This window comes from Sciurus carolinensis, chromosome 9 (genome assembly GCF_902686445.1).
Source record: "Sciurus carolinensis chromosome 9, mSciCar1.2, whole genome shotgun sequence".
Lineage (NCBI taxonomy): Eukaryota > Metazoa > Chordata > Mammalia > Rodentia > Sciuridae > Sciurus > Sciurus carolinensis.
In genome coordinates this window covers 73,350,957-73,376,858 of record NC_062221.1, presented here as the reverse complement: position 1 = coordinate 73,376,858, position 25,902 = coordinate 73,350,957, and the positions used below count along the sequence as shown (strand labels likewise).

General features: G+C 41.3%; 1 protein-coding gene across 2 annotated transcripts; it reads right to left on the bottom strand.

The window, feature by feature from the left end:
- Positions 1-6,691: 6,691 nt before the first annotated feature.
- On the bottom strand, positions 6,692-25,819 carry Popdc2 (popeye domain containing 2). 2 transcript variants are annotated; one of them, XM_047564536.1, is made up of 4 exons: positions 24,924-25,819; positions 18,519-18,627; positions 12,254-12,815; positions 6,692-7,167 (listed from the first exon to the last, which is right to left on the bottom strand). In XM_047564536.1, exons 1-3 carry the CDS (start codon positions 25,412-25,414, stop codon positions 12,297-12,299), a joined length of 1,119 nt encoding a protein of 372 aa, XP_047420492.1. In that variant the 5' UTR covers positions 25,415-25,819; the 3' UTR covers positions 6,692-7,167; positions 12,254-12,296. The 2 variants fall into 2 exon arrangements, with proteins under 2 accessions (XP_047420492.1, XP_047420493.1); XM_047564537.1 differs by having other exon boundaries at positions 12,395-12,815; positions 24,924-25,818.
- Positions 25,820-25,902: the final 83 nt, after the last annotated feature.

The following is a 25,902-nucleotide window of genomic DNA, read 5'->3' as shown; positions in this document are numbered from 1 at the left end:
TTAATATGTAGTTGGGGTTGAGATCACCGATCTAAATGAATAATTATAGTAGGATCCCTGCAAACATAGAAGTATGTGTTGGTTACAGAGAAATCAGGAAGGGGAGCAATGAATGCTGACCACAGATAGAAAAGAAGAGAATTCCATAGTTCCTCTCTGGCTCCTGGCGTCTCCAGGGCTAATGGCAGCTCTGATATCTGGGATCCCAGGAAGAGAGGCTTCTCTAGTGGGGCCAGAAGACCCAGGCCAGGAGCTGGAATCATGAGGCTGCACACACATGAAAACATTAGAGGTCTTCTCAATTATTAAAGTAGATTTACTACGTTAGATAAAGTAAAGTGAGTGTCTTAAAAAATATTTTTGTGTTGAAGAAAAAACAGCTGTTAGTTTAGGTAGAATAGTGTGGGGAATGAGAGGAGAAAATAGAAGATTAGTGAATAAAGAGAAACTTTCATTCTATCTAAATTCTTTTCTCCGAATTTAGGTTACAAGAAACTAAATTCAAAGAAAAGAAAAGAAACCAAAGAGGATAGTAATTTTCCTCTCAGACACTTGAGGGAGATATGAAGGTCGAGTTGTACAGATGCAGGAGATGGCAGGTGTGAGTGGGCATCAGGCCTGAGCAACTCGGCAGGGTCTCAAGAAAACATTCAGAGAAACCTCCTTCCTAGTGACTGAGAGGTCAAGAGAAAGGGTCCTGGCTTGACTAGGGGAACAAGGCACAAGAAAACTGCGTAGTGGAATGAGAGGTCTCTGAAATCTCAAGGGTTGACCTTACCCATCTTTAAAGGGTGTGTGAATCATTCCACTAATGTTCAACAGACGTCTAACAATTACCAACTTATGCCACCCATTGACACCACGTGAGGTTCTGGAACCATAGCAACAGAGCCTCCCAGCACTCAGATGCCTAGAGAGGGATCCTGGAGATAGCCAGCTGAGGGAGGGGGTCCTTGGGATTCAGAATCCTGCAGGGAATCAGTCAATGTTGACAGGAGTGGGGTGGAGGGTGGGGAGATTGTGGGAAGGAGGGACATTTGTATTAATCTTGAGGGATGAATAGGATTTCAGGACAGAGGGCAACGGGCAGTACCAGGCCCTTGAACAAAGGTTCAGTTTATAGACTGGGTGAATTTTTTTGTGTACTGAGTGTGTCTTGGGCTCACCCAACTAAGAGGAGTGATCCTATGGCAGTTGGTAACTGTGTGCTGTGTAAGAGAGAAAACTTTTGGGAAGGATCATGTCAGTGAAGTGAACCAAAAGTGAAATAAAGTCTCAAGATCTCCAGGTAAATTTCTGAGTGGGATACATGTCAGCATTTTAATTTAGTGACAATTGGAAGTGAGACTGCTGACAGCAGTCTCACACTTCAGTGCCTAAGATTTGTGTGGGAGTCTGCAGGAACCCAGGATGTCAGGTATATAGAGAAAAGGTGCAGAACCACTGAGGGGGCTTTGCTTCCCTCTCCAGGCAATTCTTCTTCCCAGGGTCTCTCACAGGTTTTTGCCTCTGTTTCCATTTCCATCAGTTGGTTCCAGGCCTGGGCACCCACAGGCCCACTGACCATTTCCGTTGCCTCCGTGTTCTCTTGGCTTTGTTCTCCTGGCTTTGTTCTCCCTACTCAAGCCCATTCGAACGTGAATATTTCTAACACAGCCACGCTCTGCCAGACACCTGCCCATAAACACTGCATTGAGTGCACCAATCTCCTGCTCACTTCCCACTGCCTTTTGATTAGAGCCCAGATGCCACAGCTGACCACTCAGAACTCTCTGTCCCACAGGTCACAGTCGGTTTCTCCGTGATCACTTCCTGATCTCAGCAGAAGGAACACCTTCTGCTGAGCTGTAGCTCAGGTAGTGAGTGGTTCAACCACTCCTGCCATGGTTTCCCCAACCAACTGGCAGGGCATGTGTCAGGGAGCCAGCTTCATCCTGAGCTATTTATGAGCCCATGGATGGATGACCAGTTACACAAGAGGCTGAGGAGTCTTCTGAGAAAAGATTAATCCTCAGGAGAGTCAAGCCCTGTGAGCTTGACTTAATAAGGACTTGGTGGGGATATAGTGGAGGGGGGTCTGTAATTCCTTCATCTCCTTTTCAAGATCTTGAGATCGTGAGGGCAGAGACCAGGGATGATTCACCTAGTGAAGTATGTAGTCCCCAGCGTAGTGTTTGGCAGCAGGGGACATTCAGAAAATAGTTACAAGATAAAAAGAATATTTACTGTCCTTTCCTTGGAACAAATCTGATGGTATGTCAGACTTTATTACTAAAAATAATAAGTTAAAAACCACAGATTTTCCTTCCAGATATGTGGACCTTTAGTGTAGTTATTATAATCCACATCATGTCAAACATTTCTGTAGACTAAATAAAATGCTTTGTACCTATATGTGATACTATTTTTTCAAATATATAAAGATATTATTACAGTTAATTTTTAGAAACCACAAATTTATTTAAAGTCTTTATTGAAATCCAAATGTTTTTTGCCTTACACATGCATTAGGTAGAAGTACCACTTCTAAAATATATGGTCTGATCCTTAAAAAGAAAAAGAATAAAAGCAGTCTAACCCTGTGGAACCACTGCTATATACCATAGGTGTCTAAAGACACCTGCCTTGGGGATCCTCCAGGTGGGAGAAGGGCACCACACCCAGACTGAGGCCTAATTTACAGTGAACAGTGTGCTCTGTTGTTTGCTTCATTTACTCTCCACAACAGCCCTCAAAATGTTGACAGGAGAGCTATTGAATATTTAGACTGACAGAGGCCTTCTATTATGAAATGTGCATGGAAGAAATAGAATAAACACACACAAAATAATTTTAATAAAGAACACAAGAGACATAGACACCCAACTTCTACAAAGCACATAACTGGAATTCTACGAGGAGGGGAAAGAGAGAATATAACTTTGAAGTCTAAGCAGGGCAGCAGGACTGAGTGTGATGGGGAGGTGACATGGGCATCTTAGTTGGACTGGGGACATTAGCTGAGAACCAGATGAGATTAAACCAGCCAAGAGATGGTATGAGCAAAAACCTTCCAGACAAACAATTACAATTACCCTAGTATGTAAAGGTGGTGGGTATTCCAGGGGAACAGCGACAAGACCGGTGTAGATGGAACATGATGAGTGAGCATGAGCAGAACGAGCTACGGCTGGAGGGACAGGCAGGTAGGGCCTTGTACTCTTATGTAGCTATAAGAGCAGAACTCTTCAAACTTTCCACCAACTTCCCCAAATTTTCAACCCCTTAATAAACAAAGCCCAAAGCTTATTATTAGGTGGGTCCATGTGACTAGTTCTAGTCGATAGACTGTGGGCAGAAGTGACTCTGCCACTTTCAGGCCAAAGTAGAGAAAAGCCTGCCACAAGCACGTCAAGCTGCTTCTTTCTTGATATGACAGAGCCTGATGGTCAAGTTAGATGAATCAGAGTTGTGGCATGAAGCACAGCTACCCTTATTAGTCACATAGACTCTTAGTGGACTTTGAGAAAGAAAGAAAAAAGCCTTTGTGCTTGTAAGGAAACCAACACTGACTAATATCACATACTAAGTTTGGACTTTATTCTAAGTATAATAGGAAATCATTTGTGCTTTTGAGGTAGAGATGAAGAGCTCTTACACATGTTCATTTATTTTCTTTACAGTGAAAATATTTAGAATCCTACTACTTTGCTCTGTGTGTGTCAAAGAGATCATGGGGAGAAGGGACAGGAGAGATCAGACCAGTTACATGTCTTTTGCAGGTACTCCAGTTGTGAAGTAATGGTGGCTTGAAATTAATGGTGGTGGTAGAGAGGGTGAGTTAAATGCAGGATGTATTTTTCAAGATAGAACTGATAAGACTGATGAAGACTCCAAGGTTTTGGGTATAAGCAACTGAGAGAATAAAATAGGGTGAGTAGAAGGTAAGGCAAGTGGGGTGGGACTCAAAAAGTATGTTTTGATTTAAAGATCTCTTCCAGAGAATTGGGGAGAGAGAAAGAGAAGTGTGAGTGCTGGGGGTGGGGAGGGGAGCTCCCCACTCATCTTACAAAACCAGCATAACTGTGACACCAAACCCAATGATACCATAAAATACATAGATGCAAAAATCCTCAATGAAATATTTTCAAACCAATCCAGAATTTCAATCCAGAAATACATAAAAGGTAAATATATCATAATAGAGATGAATTTATTTGAGGAATAAGTTGGGTTTGTTTCAGGAATGCAAGGTGTTTTTAACATTTGTTTATCTATTAATGTAACTCACAACATTAACAGAATGAAGAAGATACTCTCAAAAACGCAGAAAATAATTTGATAGAATTCAATACTCACTCATCATTTAAAAGTTAGTAAATTCAGAACAAAGAAAACTTCTTTAATTTGATAAAAGTATTCTAAAAACCTAATAGCATACATCATATCAATGGTAAAACACTGAAAATATTTTCCTTGAGATCAAGTATAAGACAAAGTTGTCTTCCATCACTCTTTCTTTCTATTCTTCCCTGTACTGAAGGTCCTATACAGCATAACACAGTATCAAAAAAAGAAGAAAGATGGGAACGAGGAGGATGGGAAGGAAGAGAAGGAAAGTGCAAGTCAGGAATGAAGAAATAAAACTATAGATGAGATAATTATCTCTATGGAAATACTAAAAACTATATGGATTAATGATTAGATTTAATGTTGACTTTATGAAGATCACTAGATGAAACTTAAAGATATGAAAATTGTATTTATGTAAAAAATTGTATTTATATATAGCAGTAATGAATAATTACAAAGTATGATAGCATTTACAATCACATTAAATTTATCAAACACCTAGAAACAAATCTTAAAAAAACCCTGCAATGATGTCTATGTGGAAACAAATATTGAGCAGAAAGAATAACAAAATTAATGAAATATTAAACTATGTTCATAGATTGAAAAATCCACATAAAGATATCAATTCTTTACCAACATGATCCATAATGAAAATGCAATTCTAATAAAAATTCCAGTAAGGTTTTTTTTTTTTTCAAAATTGACAAGCTGATTCTAAAATTTATACAGAAATGCAAAGGGAAAGACCAGAGATAATCAAGACTTGAAGAACAATGTTCAAAGATATGAATATTCTTTATAAAGTTACAATAACTGCAATAAGGTATATTGTCAAAAGCTAGAAAAATAGACAAATGGAACAGAACAGGTGATCCAGAAAGAGACCTACAGATATAGGGTCATTTGATTTATGACAAAGGGGACCCTGAATACTAATAGGAGTAGGATAATAATCTTAATAAGTAATTCTCAGTCAAGTGGATATCCATGTGGAAAATAAAAAAAATTTGACCTTTACTTCATAACAACAAAAAACCAAATCCCAGGTTGATTGTAGGTCTCACTGTGAAATGTAAAACTTTACATCTAGAGAGTAACATAGAATATCTTCAGGGGAAGAAAAGTTCCCTTGAACATGACACAGAAAGCACTAATTAGAGGAAAAGACTGAAAAATTACTACATTGAAATAAAAAAACTTACATTTATCAAAAGATGTCATGGGGGGGGAAGAGACACAAGATAGGAGAATATATTTGAAAAGCAACAAACACAAAAGAGTTTTAACCTGATTGTTTAAAGAATTTCTTTAAGCCAATATGTAAAAGCATATAAATAGAGATATGGACAAGAACCTACAATAGAGACTTCACAATAGAAAATATAGATATGGCCAAGAAAAGAAAAGGTACTCAACTTCATTTTTCATCAGGGAAATAAAAATTGGAGCAACAATGTTATACTGCTACATATGCCCAAATGGTTAAAATGGGGGTGGGATGGGGAATGACAATGACAACTTGGGAAGGACAAGAAGCAACTGGAACTCTTACACCCTGTTAGAGGGAATGTAAATTGGTACAATCACTTAGGGAAATTTCTCAGCAGTATTTATTATGGTTGAATATATACTTGCCTACGAAATTCCACTTGGTGGCATATACACAAGAAATATACATGTATGTACACCAAGCATTTGTACAAGGATGTCCATGGCAGCTCTATTTTGTGACATCCCAGAGAGCTACATAAGTTGTTATGCTATCTTCACACATAGAGAAGATATATTATACAGCAATAAAAATGAATCATTTATAAAGACAGAGAGAAAGAGAAGGAGAAACCCAAGTTTTCCCAACTGGTTCATTCCTCAACTGTTTGGGTTTTCCTAGTGGAGGCCCCAGACAGGTAGGCAAAGAGAACTTTAACAAAACTACTGTTACCATTTCAAATCATTGTTTTAGATTAAGTATTACACAGGATAGATAACCAGAATGTGTGTGTGTGTGTGTGTGTGTGTGTGTGTGTGTGTGTGTGTTATGTATGTATTTAGGGAAAAAAGAAAAGAATACAGTGAATTTATAAATCCACTTTTAAATGTTTAAGGGAGCCTAATTTGCTAAGTTTGTAAAAATCCTTTTAAAAACTATTGTTTAATACCAGAGTCATAGATAGAAGAGATTTGTAAGATGAACTTAAAAGCCTAAGGGAAAACTAGGTTCTTCAATTTCTACTGCCATAAATTGAAACTTAATTGAAAAATAAGAAATAACTACCAGTGAAAACTTCTTGATCCTTCCAGAAACAACATAGGAAAAGGAGTTGAGTGATTTATTCAAAGAAATAACATAGGAAAAGGAGTTGAGTGATTTATTGAGTGCATACTAGATGCCACACCATGGCATGGGTGCTTCACCTAAATCAACTCATGTGATCCTCACAACAACCCTGTGAGGTGGGTTTTATAATCCCACTTTAGAGATGAGGCTCAGAGAGGCTGTTACTTGCCAAGACTCTGCAGCTAGTGAAGGATGGAAGACGGGCCTCATGCCTGTGGATGTCTTCCTTAGAGTGTCTCAGTGTCACCCAGGACCTCTGTGTAGCTGCAGGGCTGGCACCTTGTGTTCACTCCTGCTTGGCCCCAGGACTTTCCAGTGGGTGAGAGGAGGGGCATGCATGCAAGTGACCATCCTGTGAACGTGGAAGAGAGCTGTACTGGCCACAGAGAAAAGGCAGCCTGGTGATCCTTAAAGTTCAGGAGTGTGGATCGGAGTCAAAGGGGCCTGACCCCTGGACTTAACTTGAAAGGAGCTTTGGAGAGGAGTTCTAGAGGCTGTGGAAAGAAAAAGAGGAAGGATTTCAGCACTATGGTTCCAGATAGTGCCTAAAGTCATGGCTCTTTTCATTCTTTTTTTTAATCCACCAATTCCCAATTTTAATTGTACCCAATGCCTGACATGGTAGAGCTGTTGTACATTTGAATCCTTTCATTCTAGAATATTGGAGGGAGTCAGTTTTGAAGTTATAATCTAATCCTCTTGTTTTATAAGTGACAAGACCAAGAGATCTGCTGTGATACCTCTGGTGAATAACCTATACAACTCTCCTTCCTATCTAACCCTGCTGAATGAGTTAAAAAACAAAACCTATTGAAATATGGTAAACCTAGTGGGGCTCCTGTTTTTTATTTCGACAGAGAAGAATAGGTATAGTGATGGGGCCCTTAACACAGAAGTGGAAGAAAAATCCGCAGCTACAGGGTTGCAGGGCCCCAGGCTGCAGGCAGAACTGCTGCTCTAGGACCTGACTGATAGGGGGAAGCTGGTGGCCGAGGCAGCACTACTAGAGACCCTAGTCCTGCCGTGCCACTTTCAAAAGCAAGGTTTCTGCCACAGGGGTCTTTCCAGTATTTCTGAGAAAAGTGCCGTTGACTCACACTGACAGCTACAAAGCCCCTTACAGTCATTTCTGAGGGAGAAAGCCTGAACACAATGTGACAGATTTGTCTCTTCCCAAATAAATTCAGGAGAACAGCCAGAGGCCCCGCTCTCACTTGGTTGTTCAGAAGCTGGGGAGCTATTCTGGGTTCTCTTTAGGCCTCCACCTTTCGGTTGCTCAAGGGATTCTACCAGCCGCCACCTTCCCTGGAAAGATGAACTGGAGGAAATAAGGAGAATCATATATCTTTGACAAAGAGAAAGAATAAGGGAGGGCTAAACAATTGTATGTATCACAGAATTTTAAAGTATATTATACATTTAATAAGCACTTTACAACTTTGAAGAAACCTGATCTTGCTGGTCCTCACAGCAACCTGGTAAGGTAGACAGAGCAGATGAGGAACTCCTCCTGACGGTGTTTAATGGCAGAACTAGAGTCCTTACCTTAATAGTGATACTCTAAGGCATTCTTTTCCCAGAGCCTAAATCACCTTATAGTCTCCAGATTTTTTCTGATCCCTGCTTGAACTCTCCTAATGATGAGCAACTCACTATCACACAAAAAATTCATTATTAATATTAAGCCAAATTTTTTCTCCTTATGACTTTTAGACTTTAATTCAAATTTCTGCCCACAAGAACACACCAAATTGAGTCAAATTCTAATTTCGGTTCTTTTTTAATCTTGAAGATATTATACTTTCCCTTTTCTTGCAGATTAAATACCTTTAACTCTTTGAACTATTGCTCATGTGCTTAGAATAGTGCCTGAAATATGTGCTAGATAGAAAATGATGAGTTGGTTCTTTAGCCTTGGTACTATATACTGGTTCTGGGCTCCTTCCTTCAACCGGGATTAGCCTCCATATTGTAATCTGTTTATAATTTGCTTATGTAAATAACAGAGAGAAAGAAAATGATACATAGTTGTAAAAAATGTCTTTTTCTTTTTGGTACTGGGGATTGAACCCAGGACCTTCTGCAGGCTAGGTAAACATTCTGCCACTTAGTTACTTCCCCAGCCCTTTTGGTTTTTTATTTTGAGACAGGGTCTGGCTGAGTTGCTGAGGCTTGCCTTGAACTTGTTATTCTCCTGCTTTAGCTTCCTGAGTTACTAGGATTATAGGTGTACGCCACTGCATCCAGCTTACAATATAAAGTCTTTTTTATCCAAACCAGAGTTTTCAGATCAACAATGAAAACAATCAAAATTGGCCAAATCACAGACAGCTTCCAATTTAGTCTGTGATAACGGATTCATTGTCTAACTTAACTGACCTCCTCCGAGATGCATTTCAACATGGCCCCTAAGACATAGAACGGAACACTTTAGAGACTGTCCACAGAATACAGTTGAAAAACCCTAGTGAAGTTAGGAATAGCTCGGAATCTGGCAGAAGGTTCCTTCATGAAAATATGATCCTGCAGCACTTTGCCTGTTAAGAGAAGCAGCACCATTTTCAGTTCAATTTTGGGTACCACTGGGCTAAAAAAAATATTCTCTCAAAAGAACTCTAATGTTAGCTCTGACTATTTTTAGTTGCTCTTAAATTGAATTGGTGTGAGAGATAAGCCCTGATGTCAGTGTGAGGTGGCTGTGTCATTCTTAACAATACAGAATTCAACCTCTTATGTAAGTGCTATTGCTGGAATGAATAGCAATGAGCTTAAAATTTTGATAATTAAAGTGCCAGGAAATAGATGGTGAATTATAACCTGCTTTATAAAGGAAACAATAGCAAATTGTGACCAATCATAAGGGAATATGTTTATTCCTTAAAGTAATAACCCTATAAGGAACTTGCTGGCAAATAAACCAAACATTCAAAAACACAATTTCAGAAAAAGATCTCAAGTTAAACTATTCCATTATCACAGATTAAGCTGAAAGCCATCTGAGATTTGGTCAATTTGAGCATGTTTTCAAGTTGTTCTGAAAACTCTCTGGTTTAAAAAGTAAACAATGTATTTTTTCCCTATTACTGAAACAAACATAAACCACCTACTTTCTTTGTGTTGCAAATACCAGTACTTAGAATGTAAGTTTCATTAGCAGTTTTCTCATCTTAAGTTTCAGAAAAATCTAAATTTGAAAAGAGGTATTTTATATGATAGTGTTAAGGTTAGAGGGTGTGGGGATGAAATAGTGACCCCTTTTCATATAGAATATATGTACTGCAATCACATGACAAGTGATAATTCTTTACAGGTACAGAAGAGAGGGAACTTCCACCAAGAAGGAACGCCTACTCAAGGGAGAACAGTCCCAAGTGACCAGAGAAATGGTAGTGAAATATAGCAGAGTTCTTGCTGAGAGACATGCAGATGTCCTGGGGCTTATGTTCATTGCTCAGTGGATAGACTGATTCTCTTTACCTCCTCTGAAAAGCTAATCCTTTGCCTTTTCACTTCAATTCAAGAAGGCTCTTTGGGACAGCTGGTTCAACCATTCAATGAAGAAAGTGAGGTTCATTGAGGTTGTATGGTTTGCAAAAAGTCACACATTGCTTAGTAGCAGAGTCAGACATAGAAGCCATGACTTTGAGTTCCCAGTTGTGGTCTTTCTTTTTTCCCATGCTTCTTCCCCCTGATATTTTGAAAACATTCCTAAAGTTGGTTATTTACACACCTTTACTTTAATGGTTTTCTTTAGTCAGAGAAAAGGGTATTGATTTTGGAACACTTAGAATTTAAAACTAGTAAGATGGAAGCACAAGGTGATTTGGGAGGAAGAATAGATTAGAGCAAGGCCAGAAAGTGGGCAAAAGGAAATGAAGGTAACAAGAAAGTTAGATATATGAACAATAAAAAGGGAGATGACAGAGGACCAAAGGAAATGGAGAAACTGAACTAAGTGGAAAAAATGGGACACTTAAGAGCAGCAAACTCTGTAATCCCAGAGGCTTGGGAGACTGAGGCAGGAGGATCACAAGTTTTAAGCCAGTCTTAGCAACTTAGCAAGGTCTTAAGCAACTTAGCAAGACTCTATCTCAAAAAAAAAAATAAAAAAGGGCTGGGAATATGGCTTTGTCCTTAAGTGCCCCTGGGTTCAATCCCTGGTACAAAAAAAAAAAAAAAAAGCATCAAACTGAGCAGAAGTCAGAAATGAAAGAGAGGTAAGAAGGAATAAAATGAATAGAGTTATGAAAAGAAAAGATAATAGGGAAGAACAACATGAGAAAACAGGATAAGAGAATGTACAGGTTAGTAGGCATGTTGGACAGAGTGAGGACCCACAGGGTATAACTGGCAGGAATACCTGAGAGTGAGACACAGAGGGAAGTGAATCCAACACCAGAGGTGGGAAAGGCCTGTGAGAGGGGACAGTGCATTGAGGGAAGTCAATATAGTGACTATGGGTATTAGATCCTCTGACTTACCCCAGAATCTGCTCACGTATGGTTTTGAGGACACTGGTACTGCAGAAGGTGATTAAGTCCCTAAGAAACCATATAATCCTCCCTTACCATTCACCTCTCTTGCTTCTCTCACTACTCATATAACTTCGTTTTCAAAATGCACAAACATTCACTTGTTCACTTGTACACCCTGGAGGCCTGCATTGGACTGTTTCCTCTAGAAATCTGTTGATGCTTCCCAAAGAATGGTGGTATTCTTGGCATCCCCTTCACTTAGAAATGCCTTACAAATTGAGGATGGTGGGATTTTCCTCAGGAAAAGCCAGACCTCCACCATGGTTGGGTAGAGTCCCAGAGGAAAATGTCACAGCATTGTGAGAACAGCCAGGGGGAACATGAAAGCAATTTCCCAGAACTAATGAGTCTGGTCTTTCTTGTACACACTCCTGTGAGGGAAATCTTGACCTCCCAGATTCATGCCCAGCCCACCTCCCATATGTGTGGGTTGGTGGGGAAATCCACCTTGTCCTACACCTGTCCTATCATAGTAACCTTTAATCAGAGCAGCATTCGGTCCTCTGCCCAAGTGATCAACACATCCTACGTTAAGGAGGAAAGCAAGATGGGGACATATTCCTTCCAGAACTATTAGTCTGCAAGCACAAGCCTCTTTCAAATATGTGATTTTAACAGAGACTCCTGCCTAGTCCAGGCTAAGAAACAACAGCTTTCCAGAACTGACTCCATGCCAGGAAAACAATCAATAGGAAGTAAAACCATGCCAGCAATTTTTTCCTTTAAAATACATGCCACAAATAAATCTCCTTTAGCCCCAGCACAACCTTACAAGAGAATTCAGCAACCTACCTGCCTGTTCAAAATGTCAACCAGCCCTTTTACCAAGATGCAATCATAGTTTATAATGAATGAGTTTTAAAAATCCCTTCATGCCTTACATGCACCCGGAGTGAGTTGTGGTCTGCAATGTTGGTGGGTTAATGCCACTTTCTGTGAGTCCTCTGAGAGATGACACTTCATAAAATGGTGTTTTTGTCCTTACAAGTTGAGTTAAGGCCAGCTGCTGGCAGAAATAGGTGGCAGTCACCTTCTGTGTACTTACATGGGGTCCTGAGTCGGTGACAGTGCCCATGTTAGTTCCGCCCTCACCTCATGTACTCCCCATCACTCCTATAATCCATAAACGATTCTGATCCTGACACCTCCTCAAAATCCTCCAGCACCAGACTGGTGGAGTCCTCACCCAGGATGCCGCTGTCAGGCCTGGACATCCTGGCCCGGGAAAGAGGTGTAGGAAGGTTGGTAGCAGCTGGCGGGGGAGAAGGAGGGGGCGTACGAGGGGGCGTATGCTGGACAGAGGTGGGCATGGCCTGAACAGGGGACAAGGCTGGCTCGCAGACTTCTTCATCATCCTTCTCAGATTCTGGCCCTCCATCTGGGGTAGAGGGACCCAGGACATGGTAGAGGCTGGGGAGGCGGATGTCAAAGCGCAGCCCAAATTTAGCAAAGAGCTTATCGTTGAGAGTGTAGAGCTTCTCTGAGATGTCATAGCCCAGCAGGGCCGAGAACAGGCGGGCAATGTACCGCTCCTTGGTTAGAAGAAGGTGGAGGCTCTTCCGGGGCCAGGAAATGTAGCTACATTCAGTCTCCGCAGTCAGAGTGACCTGAGGGGGTTCAACAGAAGAAAGAGGAGGTTTAAACCAGAAAAGGTGTCAAAGCTCAGCACACAGAAGCATATGACTACTTGATAAATGCCTGTACTTTCATTGCAGTACCCCTCGATAGCTTGACTGGAGGAGGGCCAGGATTCTGGTTGACTTGTACTTGTGTGCACTGAGATGGGGAGTGTCCTGCATCCGGAGCCCTGGGGTCAGTCATTCACTCACTTGTCCATCACCTTCTGTATTCTCATATCCTATCATATTCTCTGCATATCCTATTTCCTCAGCTCTCATAGTCTATGGTTCCATGACTGGTACCAGTAATGGCAGCAAAAGGTTCTGAGTTGAGAGAGAGACAGATAGAGAAGCGGGATGGGGAGACTTCCTAGTACACTGAAGAGAGAGAAAAATGCTGATGCGCATTTGTAGGACAATGCAGGGGCACGATGAGTTGGGAAAATGTTCAGTTAAAGAAAAAGCTTTGGATAAGGTATGCCAGGTTCTATCAGGTGGACAAAGCACTAGCCTGGGATTTGGGTTATGAAGTCCCTATTACCTCGGTCATTATAAGTAACCAAAAGAATCTGATGTCTAAAGTCAGAAAAGGAGCACAGAGGAAGACAAGCTCTCGAGAACAGAAAATTAAAGATCTCCCTTTATTTCTTCCTTACATCCCCCCCCTCGTCCCCTAATTGTAAGCATAGCAGGCAGGGCCCTAAATTACATCATCAAAGTTGGAAGCTGGCTTCAAGTTTCAGCTTTACCTTTTTACCAGCTATAATGGTTCAGTTCTTTACTACCACTCCCCAAAAGCTCATGTGTTACACAGTGTAGGAATGATCAGAGGTGAAAAGAGTAGACTAGGAGAGCTGTAACCTCATCAGTGGATTAAACCCCTGGATGGATTCATAGTTTGAATGGACTAGTGGGTGGTAACTGTGGGCAGGTGGGGCATGGCTAGGGGAAGTAGATCACTGGGGATTATTTCTTGTCCCTGGATCCTTGTGCTTTTTCTCTTTCTCTCTCTCTCCTCTGCTGCCATGTGCTAAGCAGCTTTCCTTCACCACACCCTTCTGCCATGATGTTCTGCCTCAATTAAGGCCCACAGCGATGGAGTTTGAAGACCATAGACTAGCCTCTGATATAGCCAAAATAAACTTTTCCTCCTGAAGGTGTTCTGGTCGGGTATTTTGGTCACAGCCATGACACTTTGACTAACATTCCAGCTATGTAACAGCAGATAAATTGCTATCTTTGAACATGCTGTCTTATGAGAAAGAATTCTGAAAATAACACTCACGATCTGTTTATTACTAATAGTTTAGCAAGTAGTTGTCATAATCTGCCATAGCCATACCTTAGACGTACTTAACAATTCTCAAGAGGAAGAGCTCATCTGGATGAAAATAATGTGCATAATGTAAAAAAAAATCTGGGCATTCCCATGAACAAAAGTCATGGGGCTTTTTTCTATCCTAAAAAATTAAAAATTGAAAATTCTCTTTCTTCACCTACTTCCCCGATTAGCTGTCACTAAATTAATTTGTTTCTTTTTTGAAAAACTCTATGAAAAAAATTTGCCTATCCTTACTGTCTCCATTCCTCTCTTCTCACTCTGTAGCCTGCAGGCCACAATTGCTATTCCCATTAAGGTCACCGATGGCCTCTAAGTTGCTGTGTCCAGTGGTCAGTTTGGATGCCCATTGGTGCTTCTCTTTGACACACCTCCTTCGCTTGGTTCCCAGGATGCCATACTCTCCAGGGGCAGTCGCCTGATTTCTCCTTTTCAGATTTCTTCACTGTTTCCTCTTTTCTCTCTAACTTCTTAACACTGTGTGAACCTCTTCTCTGTCCACACTTATTTATTTGGTGATCTTATCCAATCCAATGGCTTTAAGTATCAGCTTTATACAACTGACTCCCAAATTTGTCTCACACCTAGACCTCATTCCTGAATTCCAGACTCAAATATACAACTGCTTATGCAGCATCTCATTTAACTGTCCATAAGCAGTGCAAACCTAAGATAGCCTAAAGTGAACCTCCTATTCCCTCCAAGCTAGCTCTACCTGCAGCTCCCTTTTCTCAGTTGATAGCAGCTCCATTCTTCCAGTGACTCAGGTCAAAAACCTCAGAGTTTCCCTGATACTCTCTTTCTCTCACATCTTATGTCTAACTCTCTCAGAAACCCTTTTAGCTGTATCCAGAAAATACATGCTCTGGCCCAACATTGATTGGGCTCCCCCATTGCCTCTCCAACTTCTTCTCCTATTAGTCCCCTGTCTCAGCTCTGTTCCAGTTGCTCTGGCCTCATTTATGTACCTCCAGTGCACTAGCCCCATCTTAGGACCTTTGCACTGGCTCTTTCTTCTGTCTGGTAAGCTCTTCCTCAGATATTCACAGAGCTGACCCTGTCACCTCTCTCAGATCTTTGCTTAAATTTCATCTGCTTAACAAGGGCCTCTGTGACCACTCTATTTAAAACTGTGACCATCTCTCCCTTACCCTACTCTAACATGTTACATAATTTACTTACTCATTGTGTCTGTGGCTTATTTTTGTCTCTCTCACTAGAATGTAGATTGCACAAGGACAGGGACCTTTATCTCTTCTGTTCACTAATGTATTCTGAACACATTTAACAGTATCTGGTAAATAATAAGTGCTCAATAAATATCACTGAAGTGAATGAATGAATCAAGTGAAGACTATGAATCTTATATGTTGCAAAACAACCTAATGTCACCTTTTCATGTCCTGTATAAAATCCTTTCCCAAAGGTGCTTTGGATTGGTTTGGATTGGATTGGTGCTTCTAGATTGGTTCTCACATATATATGGGCATGTATATAACAAAGTTTTGACAAGTATCTAGTTTTTTCTTTAATACTCACCTCAGAAGCTGGTTGAAGGAACTGAATAAGATAACAATGTAAACAACATTTAGGTTCCAGTAAAACAGGATGCAAATGGGAGGAATAATGATGATTTCTGTGTGATGCCTCCTGTACTATGTTATTTTAAAAATTATTATGGGGTATGTATTTATGGGATACGATGTGATGTTTTGATAAACATATATGTTGTAGAATAATAAAATCAGGCTAATTAGCATACTCATTACTTCAAATATTTATCATTTCTTAGTGGTGAGCACATTTAAAGTCTTCTCTTTTAGTTGTTTTGAAATTTACATTAATTTAGTCAGCATACTGTGCAACAGAACACTCCTCTTATCTAATTTAAAGTCTGCACCTGTTGACCAATGTCTCCCCTTTCTCTATCCATCCCCATTCCCAGGCCTCTGGTAATAACCATTCTACTCTCTACCTCTTGTATGTCTGACTTTTTTAGATTCCACATAAAAATTAGAGCATACAGTGTTTATTTGTCTCTCTGTGTTGTTCCTAATAACTATTGAGAGTGTCACAGCAGTGAACAGTCAATAGTTCTGATGTGTGAGATGAGAGGTGCGATTGGACTGTTAATTGATTTGTGTTAAACACAAGATGAATTATGATTTAGACAGTCACTATGGACTGCTCTCTTAGTCAACAAAGACTAAGTAATTGCAAAAGACAAGGACAGAGTGAACTATAACTTGGGACAACATTTGACATTTGCAAAGAGGAAATGGGACTTTACACAGCCAATAGCAGATGTGTGGATCTCACTGCTCCCAAACGAGGCACACACTAAAAATACAAACTGGAGTAATATGACCCTACTTACATTCCAGGCCAAGAGGCCATCTGGGGTTACAGCCCTTCCTTTCAAGTATAACATAGGGGAGGGCACCTGGCTACCCACCACCTGTTCCTCCCGGTCAGGAACTGACGTCCTGGTCCGGCTGTCTCAGCCTCCTGGACATTCTTCCAGCCTGAGGGAGTTCCCAAAGGAGACTGCTGGACTAGCTAGGGAGGGTGGGGATGTGTTTGGAGGTAGGGGCGGAAATATGATTGAAGGGGGTTTGCGGTTGGTGGTCTTGGCAGTGGGATCAAGACTATTTCTTAAGCTTCATCATCACAGAGCAAAGCATCAGGGTGGGGTCAGAAGCCAGCCAAGCCAAATGGCACTGCCTGGCATGTGTCTGTTCTGGGGTTGGCTCATATGCTGGCTTGCAGGACTCCCTGATAGAAGTGGTAGGAGACACACAGAACCCAGTACTTGCAAACTATCTGGATGAGGACTCCGTAAGGATGGTGAGTATGTATATTTAAATTCCACTGTTCTGGTGGTCCTTCCATTTTTAAAAAAACATCAATAGAAGATCCAGGAAACTTGGCTTTGCCACTTTCTAGCTGAATTTCACGATGTTTTGGTATCTTAGTTTCCTCATCTGTTAAGAGGGGTAATAATAATATCTAACCCCAAGAGTTGTAATAAAATATGCACTGCCTGCACATACTAGCCATTCAGTGAGAATTACAAAGTAACCACCATCTGAAGGATTGGCAGAGAAGAGAATAAGACTGAGCAGCCAGGTTCCCCACTTACATTCATATGCAAGTGATGCCCCATGGAGTCCTCTGAGGCACCAACAGCCCACTGGCAAGCCAGTTCATCAAACCTTTATTGAACACCTACTGCGTTCTAGGGACTGTCCTTTGGAGCCTGGAGATAGAGGAAGATGCCCAAAGAGTTCACTATGTGAAAGACAGAAAGGAACCCAGTTGGTTGGAAGAAAGCAACTGTGCACCAGTTAGCATCCATGAAAGGAAGAAAACAGGTGGGCAGGCAGGAATAGTGCACTTTGGGGTGGAAGTCTGAGAGGTTGATCTGGCAGGGTCACAGAAGAAGTGTTATGGTATGGATAGAAAACACCCTCCAAAGGCTCAGCTATTGGTGGCCAGTGCGGCAAGGTTCAGAGGGGGACTTTTGGGAGGTGATTGGATCAGTAGGACTCTGATATTATCAATGGAGTAGTCCACTGAAAGGGTCATGATTTGAGTGCTACTGGGAGAGGATGAAAACTGTAGAAGGAGAGACCTAGCAGAGGGGAATGAATCCTTGGGGGAGGCCCTTGGGAACTATATCTTCTCCACCCACTTTCCATATATCATAAGCAGAGCAGCTTTCCTCGGTCACACCCCTCCACCATGATGTTCTGCCTTACTCAGGCCCAAAGCATGGAGCCAGCTGACCATGGTCTGAAACCATGAACCAAAATAAATCTTTCCTCCTTTGTTTTTCTCAGATATTTGTCACAGTGACAAAATGCTGACTAACACAGGAAGTGAGGTGTCATGGCCTCTCATCTGGAAGGGGAAATGCATTTCAGACAGAAGGGACAGGAGGGACCAAGGCAAGAAATTTGTCATGGGTCATGTTGAGAGAAGCAGCTGCTTCTCGTGTGCAAGCAAAATGTGTGAGGAAAAGAGGGCTGGAGAGAGGCTGGAGGGCACTAAAGGATTTACGTTAACCTCTAAGAAGTGTGGGTTTTTAGTCTGTGGGTACTAGTCTTCTGGAAGGGTTTTAGACAGAGAAGTGATATAGTCACATTTCAGGAACCAGCACCTCCGGACCCTGTCCCCAACCCAGATGCTCAGGCGTTGTTTCCACAGAGGAAGAGGTGATGATGCTCTTACCCTAGCAACATATTGGCAGTGGTCCAAGGGCAGATTTGAGAGGGGAGAGATGGAGGCATGGACATTGCCAGGTTACAGCAGAAAAGGCGAGGCAATGCTACCATGGGGCTCTCTATTACCTGGAAGACCCCTTCCTCAGAGGGTCGCAGCGATTCCCATTCAGGAGAGTCCATGAACTGGTATGGAAAGATGTAGTGCAGAAACTGCCCATCCTGGCTCACTCGAATCCTGGCAAAGGGAGAGAAGAGAGCGCGTGGGAAAGGGAACTGGCTGCTGAAACCCCCTTTGCTTATGTCATGTGTTGCGGATTAACACAAATCTCCCAGCAGAAACACCTTGCCCAAAGCATGGTAAAACCCAAAGCAGGAGAGGCCTGATTACTGTATGGAAGCTGGTTAGAAAGGGAGCCCAGGGACACTTCCTGAACCCTCCTATTCTCCCTCCTTCTGCTTATCCATGGTTCCTAACTCCAGGCTTCAGAGAGAAGCCCCAGAGGAGCTTTAAAAAACACCTAGACTTAGACCTTATTCCAGAACAATTAACAAGAATCTTTGTAGGTGGGATCTGGAAATTATTAATTTAAAAATCTCCCCAGTACAATATTGACCAAATTATATTGTTCTATTGGGTCAATGTATGAAATATGTGACAGCAAATCCCACTGTTATGTATAATTATAATGCACCAATAAAAACATGAAAAAAAATCTTCCCAGTGATTTTATTGTGTCCACCAGCCATATGTGACTATTTAAGTATACGGTCACTAAAATTAATAAAATTAGAGTTGAGGATGTAGCTCAATGAGAGTGCTTGTCTAGCATATGCACTGCAAATATAAACAAACAAACAAATAAGCAAATAAAAAAATGCAGTTATTCAGTTACACTAATCACATTTCAGGTTCTCCATAGCCACATGTGGCCTGTGATTATCATATTGTACAACAGAAATATAGACTTTTTCTGTCATCACAGAAAGTTTTCCTGGTCAGTGCTGCTCTAGAGGTTCAGCCTGGGGAACTTCTCCTTTTCCCTTCCTAGTAGACTATATGAGAAGCCATGCTTTAAACGTCACATGCTTGCATTTTTAACCACTTTTTGGACTTTGAAAGGAAGTGGTGAGTCCACTAGATACTTCACAAGTGTTCTCTTATTTAATCATCACAATAACTCAAGGTAAATTATTGTTTTCTGTGTTTTATAGATAAGAAAACTCATACTCAGAAAGGCTGAGTGGTAAGCTTAAGCTCTCAGCTATCAAGTGGCAGAGTTAAGATTCTGTGTTTTTACCACGACACCATTTTCCCAGAACTTTTGGCAGGATGGTGGACACTCTTAGCATTGCCCCATCTCTACCCTTACTAGCCATAATATGACAATAACAGCTCCTGTCTTTGGACAAAAGAGCCCATGAACCCTGCTCAATGGATAGTCCTTGGGTGAAAACCTAATCTGAACTGAACTCCTTCCATGAGAATTTGGAACTGGAATTAAGCAAATGTGACTCATGTCTTGGATGGGGACAACTAGTAGGCATTCACAACTTAAGTTTCCCTGTTAAGGAAACAAAACCTTATTTTTTAAATCATGTAGCTCAGACTTTGAAAAAGCATGTACTCCAATCAACTATAGGGAAGAGAAAGCTAAAATCAAACAAAAGGCCCAATAGAACATGTTCTTATTTCTATTCCTAGCAGAGGCTCAGGTGCATGCCTTTCCTTCTTTGGTGAGAAATCCTTGTATTTCTTAAAAGACCTTTTCCCCTTCAACTAGCTGCAGTTGGTTTCTATGGTGACAACCAGAAATTCTAATTAATATGTTTTAATTTTAGGAATATTCTTATTCTGCTCTACCAACAGGTTAAACGACTGCTCTTGACTTGCCTGTACAGGTTTAGCTTCACAGCTCAGGATTAGAAACAACACTAACGCTGCTTGTAGTCTGTGTATCCTTGTGGCTATCACCTAGCCTCATGCAGAGAATGTGGACTGCATTCTGGGAGGATTTGTTAGAATCAATGGCATGCCTGACCATGCTTGGGGAGAGTGAGCATATTTCAGAGGCGATGTGGCATCTGAAAAAAAAGATTAGGTCTCTTCTAAGTGAGTTATACTAGCTGAGAAGATGTCTCTGTCAGTAGAAGAGGAAGAAAACACAAAGAGGATCTCCAAGATACACATATCCATTTGGAGGGAGCTATCCTTTCATTATTTCTGGATCTTTCCTGGTTAAACAAATACTCATGGAATACTTCCTGGAGGTCAGGGCATGCAGAGATGTACAATCTGGTCCTCGCCTTTGAGGGCTGCGCAGTTTACTGTCATAGGCACATAAATAACTGGTTGCAAGTCAATGTGATAAGCGCTGTTGTGGAAGAGGAGCACTGAGGAGGGAGAGAGATTTGTTCTTTTTGGGTGGAAGTCTTCCCAAAAAAGGTGACATTTCTTTTTCATATGTGGCAGCTAGAGAGAGCAAAAGGGGGCAGGGCGCAGATAAAAAAGGGATCTCACAAAAATAGAAGGGAAACCAGTAGAGGAAGGGGATTGAGAGGGAGGGAGGAAGAGAGGGCATGGGAAGTACTGGGGAATGAAGTCCACAAAATTATGCTATGTCCATGTATAAAATATACTCCAATGAATCCCATGTTTATATATAATTATAATGCATTAACTTAAAAACCATCATCATCATCATCATCATCATAATATAGAATGGAGACCAGTAGATTACAGCAAGGGAATCAGGGGGAAGGAAGAGGGGAGGGACAGGAATGGTACTGGGGAATGGAATTGATCAGATCATGTTATGTGAATGTATGAATAACATAATGAATCCCACTACTGTATATAATTATAATGCATCAAATTAAGAAAAATAATTCTACTAAGGTCCAATTCCCTATAATCTAGCTGACCAATTTATTCAGCAACAAGACTGAATATGCAAATTTGGGTTGAATTGGCATTCAGGTATCTTTTGAAGCTATGGGACCAATGGGAACTTGGCTGATGGGAGGGTTTGGGTCTAACCTTGGCATGACTTTACCTCTGAGAGGTTTTAAGAGACAAAGAGGGCTGCAAATTAGGGGGAAACCAGAGGACAGTGATAGTTACCGTCCTCTTTGTTCACATTATTAGAGATACCTGAAATAAATGTTAGCCTGATATAATAGTGGTAATTTTCTTGTTGGAATATTAGATGGCTCATACAACTTCCTTCTTTGCACTTACTTCTCTTGCTTGAATTGTTCATAATAAGTGTATATGGTTCAATCAAAAACAAAGCAAGAAGAAGAGGAGGAGCAGGAAGAGGAGGGAGGCTAGAGCTGAGTTTAAAAGATAAATAGGATAAGGATGGGGAGATCTGGGAAATCCAGTCTAGCAGTATGTTCTACAATATCTGCCTTTTCTCTTCCTCCATAGTGCTAGAGTTTTAACTGGATACATGGTTTCACCACTAAGACTACATCTCCCTACCTCCTTTCCCAGTAGGTATAGCCAAGGGGATATTAGCACTCATGAGTCTTGCTCTTAATGATGCTTAAATATATACATAGGCATATATACATATACTTATGTATGATCTACTTTTATATGTCATATATATTATATATATAATATAAATTAGCAGTTAATAAGGTATTACCTTTTATCTGACCACCTATAGTAGGAAGACTGAGGGAATGTAGGTCTGAAACCAAGCTAATCATGGAGTCGGTCCATAACTTCCAAAAGGCAGAAACACATTCCTATAAGACCAGGTAATATATAGGGAAAGACTTCCTGGCAGAGGCTCCATGAGTAATGAAAGGAAACAAGAGAAAATTAAGTGCCATATTCTCCCATCTTAGGGTCTTCATATACACTGTTCCCAGCTAGACCTCTTTTTCTCCAGTCTCAGCTTGAATACACCCTATTACAGAAAGGAGGTCTTGTTTGACCTCCCCAGAAAAGTGAGGTCCATCAGTTAACAGTTACATGCTCTCATTGCACTTTGCATTTTTCCATGAAAATGCTATATCCATTGTTACCCACTCTGGCACACATTGACTATTGACTGTTTCGATAGACAGTAAACTCCATGAATACAAAGACAATATTTTTCACATGTAGCACTGGAGGCCGAGTCCTAGTACTCTTAATAAATATTTGTGAAAAGGGGAAAGGAAGGATGGAAGGAAGGAATGAAAGCAGGAAGGAAAGAAGAAAGGAACAATGAATGAACCAGTAAACCTTTGTGTTCCATAAAAGGTGATCAAGATCTCTCTCTCTCTCTCTCTCTCTCTCTCTCTCTCTCACACACACACACACACACACACACACACACTTCTCTAAGAAAGGAAGATACCAGGAGAGAACACAGCTGCTGTGGCATACATCAGATCATCCCTCACCTCCTCAGGTTCCCCAGGAAAGCCACATAAGAGTGACAACTCAGAGTTTGAGTAAGATCTAATGAGTCTGGCAAGGCTCACTGGAGTCATTTAAACAGGTATACTGTGTCCTTTATTGTTTGTCTGTTCCTATTCTTTGATCTCCTGGATGACATGTTGGTCATTTCCATCTATATGAATAGCTTAGATAGTTAGTTAACGTGTTCAGGGATCTAAACACGTAGGAGTTTGTGCTATGAATTTTATATGAGAGGAACTCTCCATCAGTAAGTTTGATTAACAGGGTGGTAGGTTTTGAGGAAGACGCTTTGTTCTCTAAATCTTGAAAGGGACTGACTTCCCATAATAAAATAATACAAAAAAGACTTCTGAGATTTGAGCAAAGGGCTCCATGTCTGTATGTAAGACAGGAAAGTCTACAAAGAGGCCCCCACTTCCTGGTACAGCATTCTTATCTGCTACTTGAGGTGTTTGGTACCACAATGTAACCAGCCCTGGGTACAGTGATTCTTCCTTAAAACCAGAGTTCAGTCATAGACCAGAAGCCTCATTCCCTTGTCCAGCTTAGCCAAGCTGGGAGAGGATGACATTGAAAGATAACCAAACAACAGGAACAACAACAACATCCTCAATCCAAACCGTGAAAGAAAAAAAAAATCAAAATCATCTGATTTCTAATTTCAGCTTTTGATGATAAGTATTCTAGGAAAAGCTACAGAGAGGACACACCCTCCTTTCCCCTTGACAGAGGCATGGTCTTATAAGTTCATGGGAAATCTGTCATGTATAAGATATCTGAACCATTTCATAATAGTAATGTGCTTTCAGCAAGAACACTCTACAGTGGGGGTGGGCGGACTTCTACTGATCTCGATTCCTCCATTGAACAGAGGAGCCACAAAAAGAGCAAATAACATCATGAATCTGATGAAAGAGTAGGTTCCCTAAACTGTTTTTATTTTAAGCATGAATTTATAAGTAGTAAACATTTTGGCAGTAGTCATGATGTATATTTTGTTTATTTAAAAAACTAAATTTTCTTACATTTTCAATTCACTCATATCTCTCCCCTCATAATTCACTCAACTCAGGACCTCTGAAAAGAAAATGAAATAAAACCTCTCTATATAATACCTTAGATTCTATAAATTAATACATAAGGGTATTATTACTATAATAGTAGTCATGCCAGCAACATCCTCAAGAGTTTTTTCCCCACTTGTCATTGGAAGTCTTACTTTTTTTTTCCTTTTTCTTTTTTTAAATTTTCTTCTTTCTTAGATTCACAACCTTCTGATCATCCCCTTAACTTTTCTATCACATTCTTCATCTTGAGCAAGCTGGTGTGAGAAGTGGACAAATACCACTAATGCAATATTTCAAGAAATCCACAATTGCCTACAAAGTGTGAAGCATAGAGTCCCATGGTATTTTCTCATTAGGTATTAATTAGAGAAAAAAATTTTAAACATCAAAGGCCAAGTTTGCAGGTGATTGAGCACACACCAATCCTGACTGAGACGATTGCTGCCAATGTCCAATTGTCAGTCTTCTTCAAAGAAGCAGATGTCTCCACCAAATCCTAGATGGCACACATGTAGGCATCACTAATCTTTTGTCACCTTAGGGCGCCCAAACTCACAGTACTTGACTTCTTGGTCTGCAAGAATCTCAATTAAAAAACAGCATATTGAAGAGTAGACAAAAGGGTATTCCTGCTCCTTACCTGGCTGTACACAGACTAGTTAGAGTTGGTACAGGATACCCCAAACACAGGTGGGGCTGTCTCTTGATGCCCTGGCAGAGAAGAGGTGTTACCGGTGACCCCCTCCATTTCTGACCTTGTTTCCTATACCTAGTTAGTGCTTAGCAAATGTCAAACATATACAAAAGGAAAAAATTAATCTTTCTTGCCAACCAAGAAGATGCCTCATGATCTAGTTTCCTCTTGGAACATGTTTTTAAAAAAGGAAGCAAACTCACTCCTAGAAAAATCTGCTTCGGTTTATTTGACTTGCCACATCCTTCCCTCAGTGAAAGGGAACATGAAATGGAAAGGGACACCAGGGAAATGAGAAGTGTGGGCTGGGGAAAGAAGTTCTGGGCAGTGACAATGACAAAATAGCTTACCGGCCAGAGAGCAACAGGGACAGGCGGTTGATGGGTGTCTCACCCTCTACAGCGTAGGTCTGCTCTGTGGCCAGAGTCAAGACCTGCTCTTGGCAGCAGTGAACAATCTCCTTGTAGGTCTGCAGGGGCACCTGCAGGGGCAGGCACAACGTCTTGTAGAGGAGATCGAACTCCTCGGGCAAGGTGTCCATGCGCAGGCGGTACACCAGATGTGCCAGCTGGAGCAGGCAGGCCACTGCCAGTAGGAAGTTCCAGAGGACAATGTCCAGCCCACAGGCATCAAGCCAGCCCCACAGTACACAACACAGGTAACCAGTACCCAGGAAGCCAAAGAGGTAGAAGCATCCATATACCCCACTGCCTCCCATGAATCCCAGGAGCAAGAAGCAGTTGGCGAGGTGGTAGACAGCCCCTTCCAGATCCTGTTTCCAGCTAATGCACACCGGCCCCCGCCAGAGGAGCTGTCCTACCGTGCTGCTGTTGGCGCTCATCTTTGGGGTGTCTCAAAGGAAACTCAAGAAATGAATTAATCTGTCCTCCCAGGTATCTTTTCACCTCCGGCTTTTCACCACCTACTCTACCTTTGCTGGGAGGAATGCTTCTGGTGGCGCTGGGAAGGAATGCCAAAACATAGTACACTTCATGGAGAATTTTAGAACTTTCTTTCTTTTTCTCTCTCTCCCTCAGCAAGGCGCTGGCCCTTCCTGTAGAGCTCTGGCAAGCTTCCTTGGCATCAGGTTTCTCAGGACAGTCTTCATATTTGATTCTTAGCCCAAAACCTAAGTTGTCCCAAGAGAAAGGACCATGAGACTAAAAACTTCAGCAGTGAGGGATGAAGCAGCCACATCCTGCTCTCTGCTGTTCCCAAGCAGAATGAGGAGAGCCCAGCACGGGCGGCACACTTGTGTTCCATTTGGAATGTGTTGTCTCTTGGCACCGGAAGAAAGGGTGACCCCAGAGGGATACCATGTTTGGAATT

What these genes read in the sequence shown, in the direction of transcription:
- Popdc2 (XM_047564536.1), bottom strand. Translation starts at nt 25,414, where the DNA reads ATGAGCGCCAACAGCAGCACGGTAGGACAGCTCCTCTGGCGGGGGCCG. An exon ending in TCCCTGTTGCTCTCTGGCCG is followed by an intron (nt 18,628 to 24,923) that starts GTAAGCTATTTT and finishes TCCCTTTGCCAG; the next exon opens with GATTCGAGTGAGCCAGGATG. An exon ending in CTGAGGAAGGGGTCTTCCAG is followed by an intron (nt 12,816 to 18,518) that starts GTAATAGAGAGC and finishes GAACCCCCTCAG; the next exon opens with GTCACTCTGACTGCGGAGAC.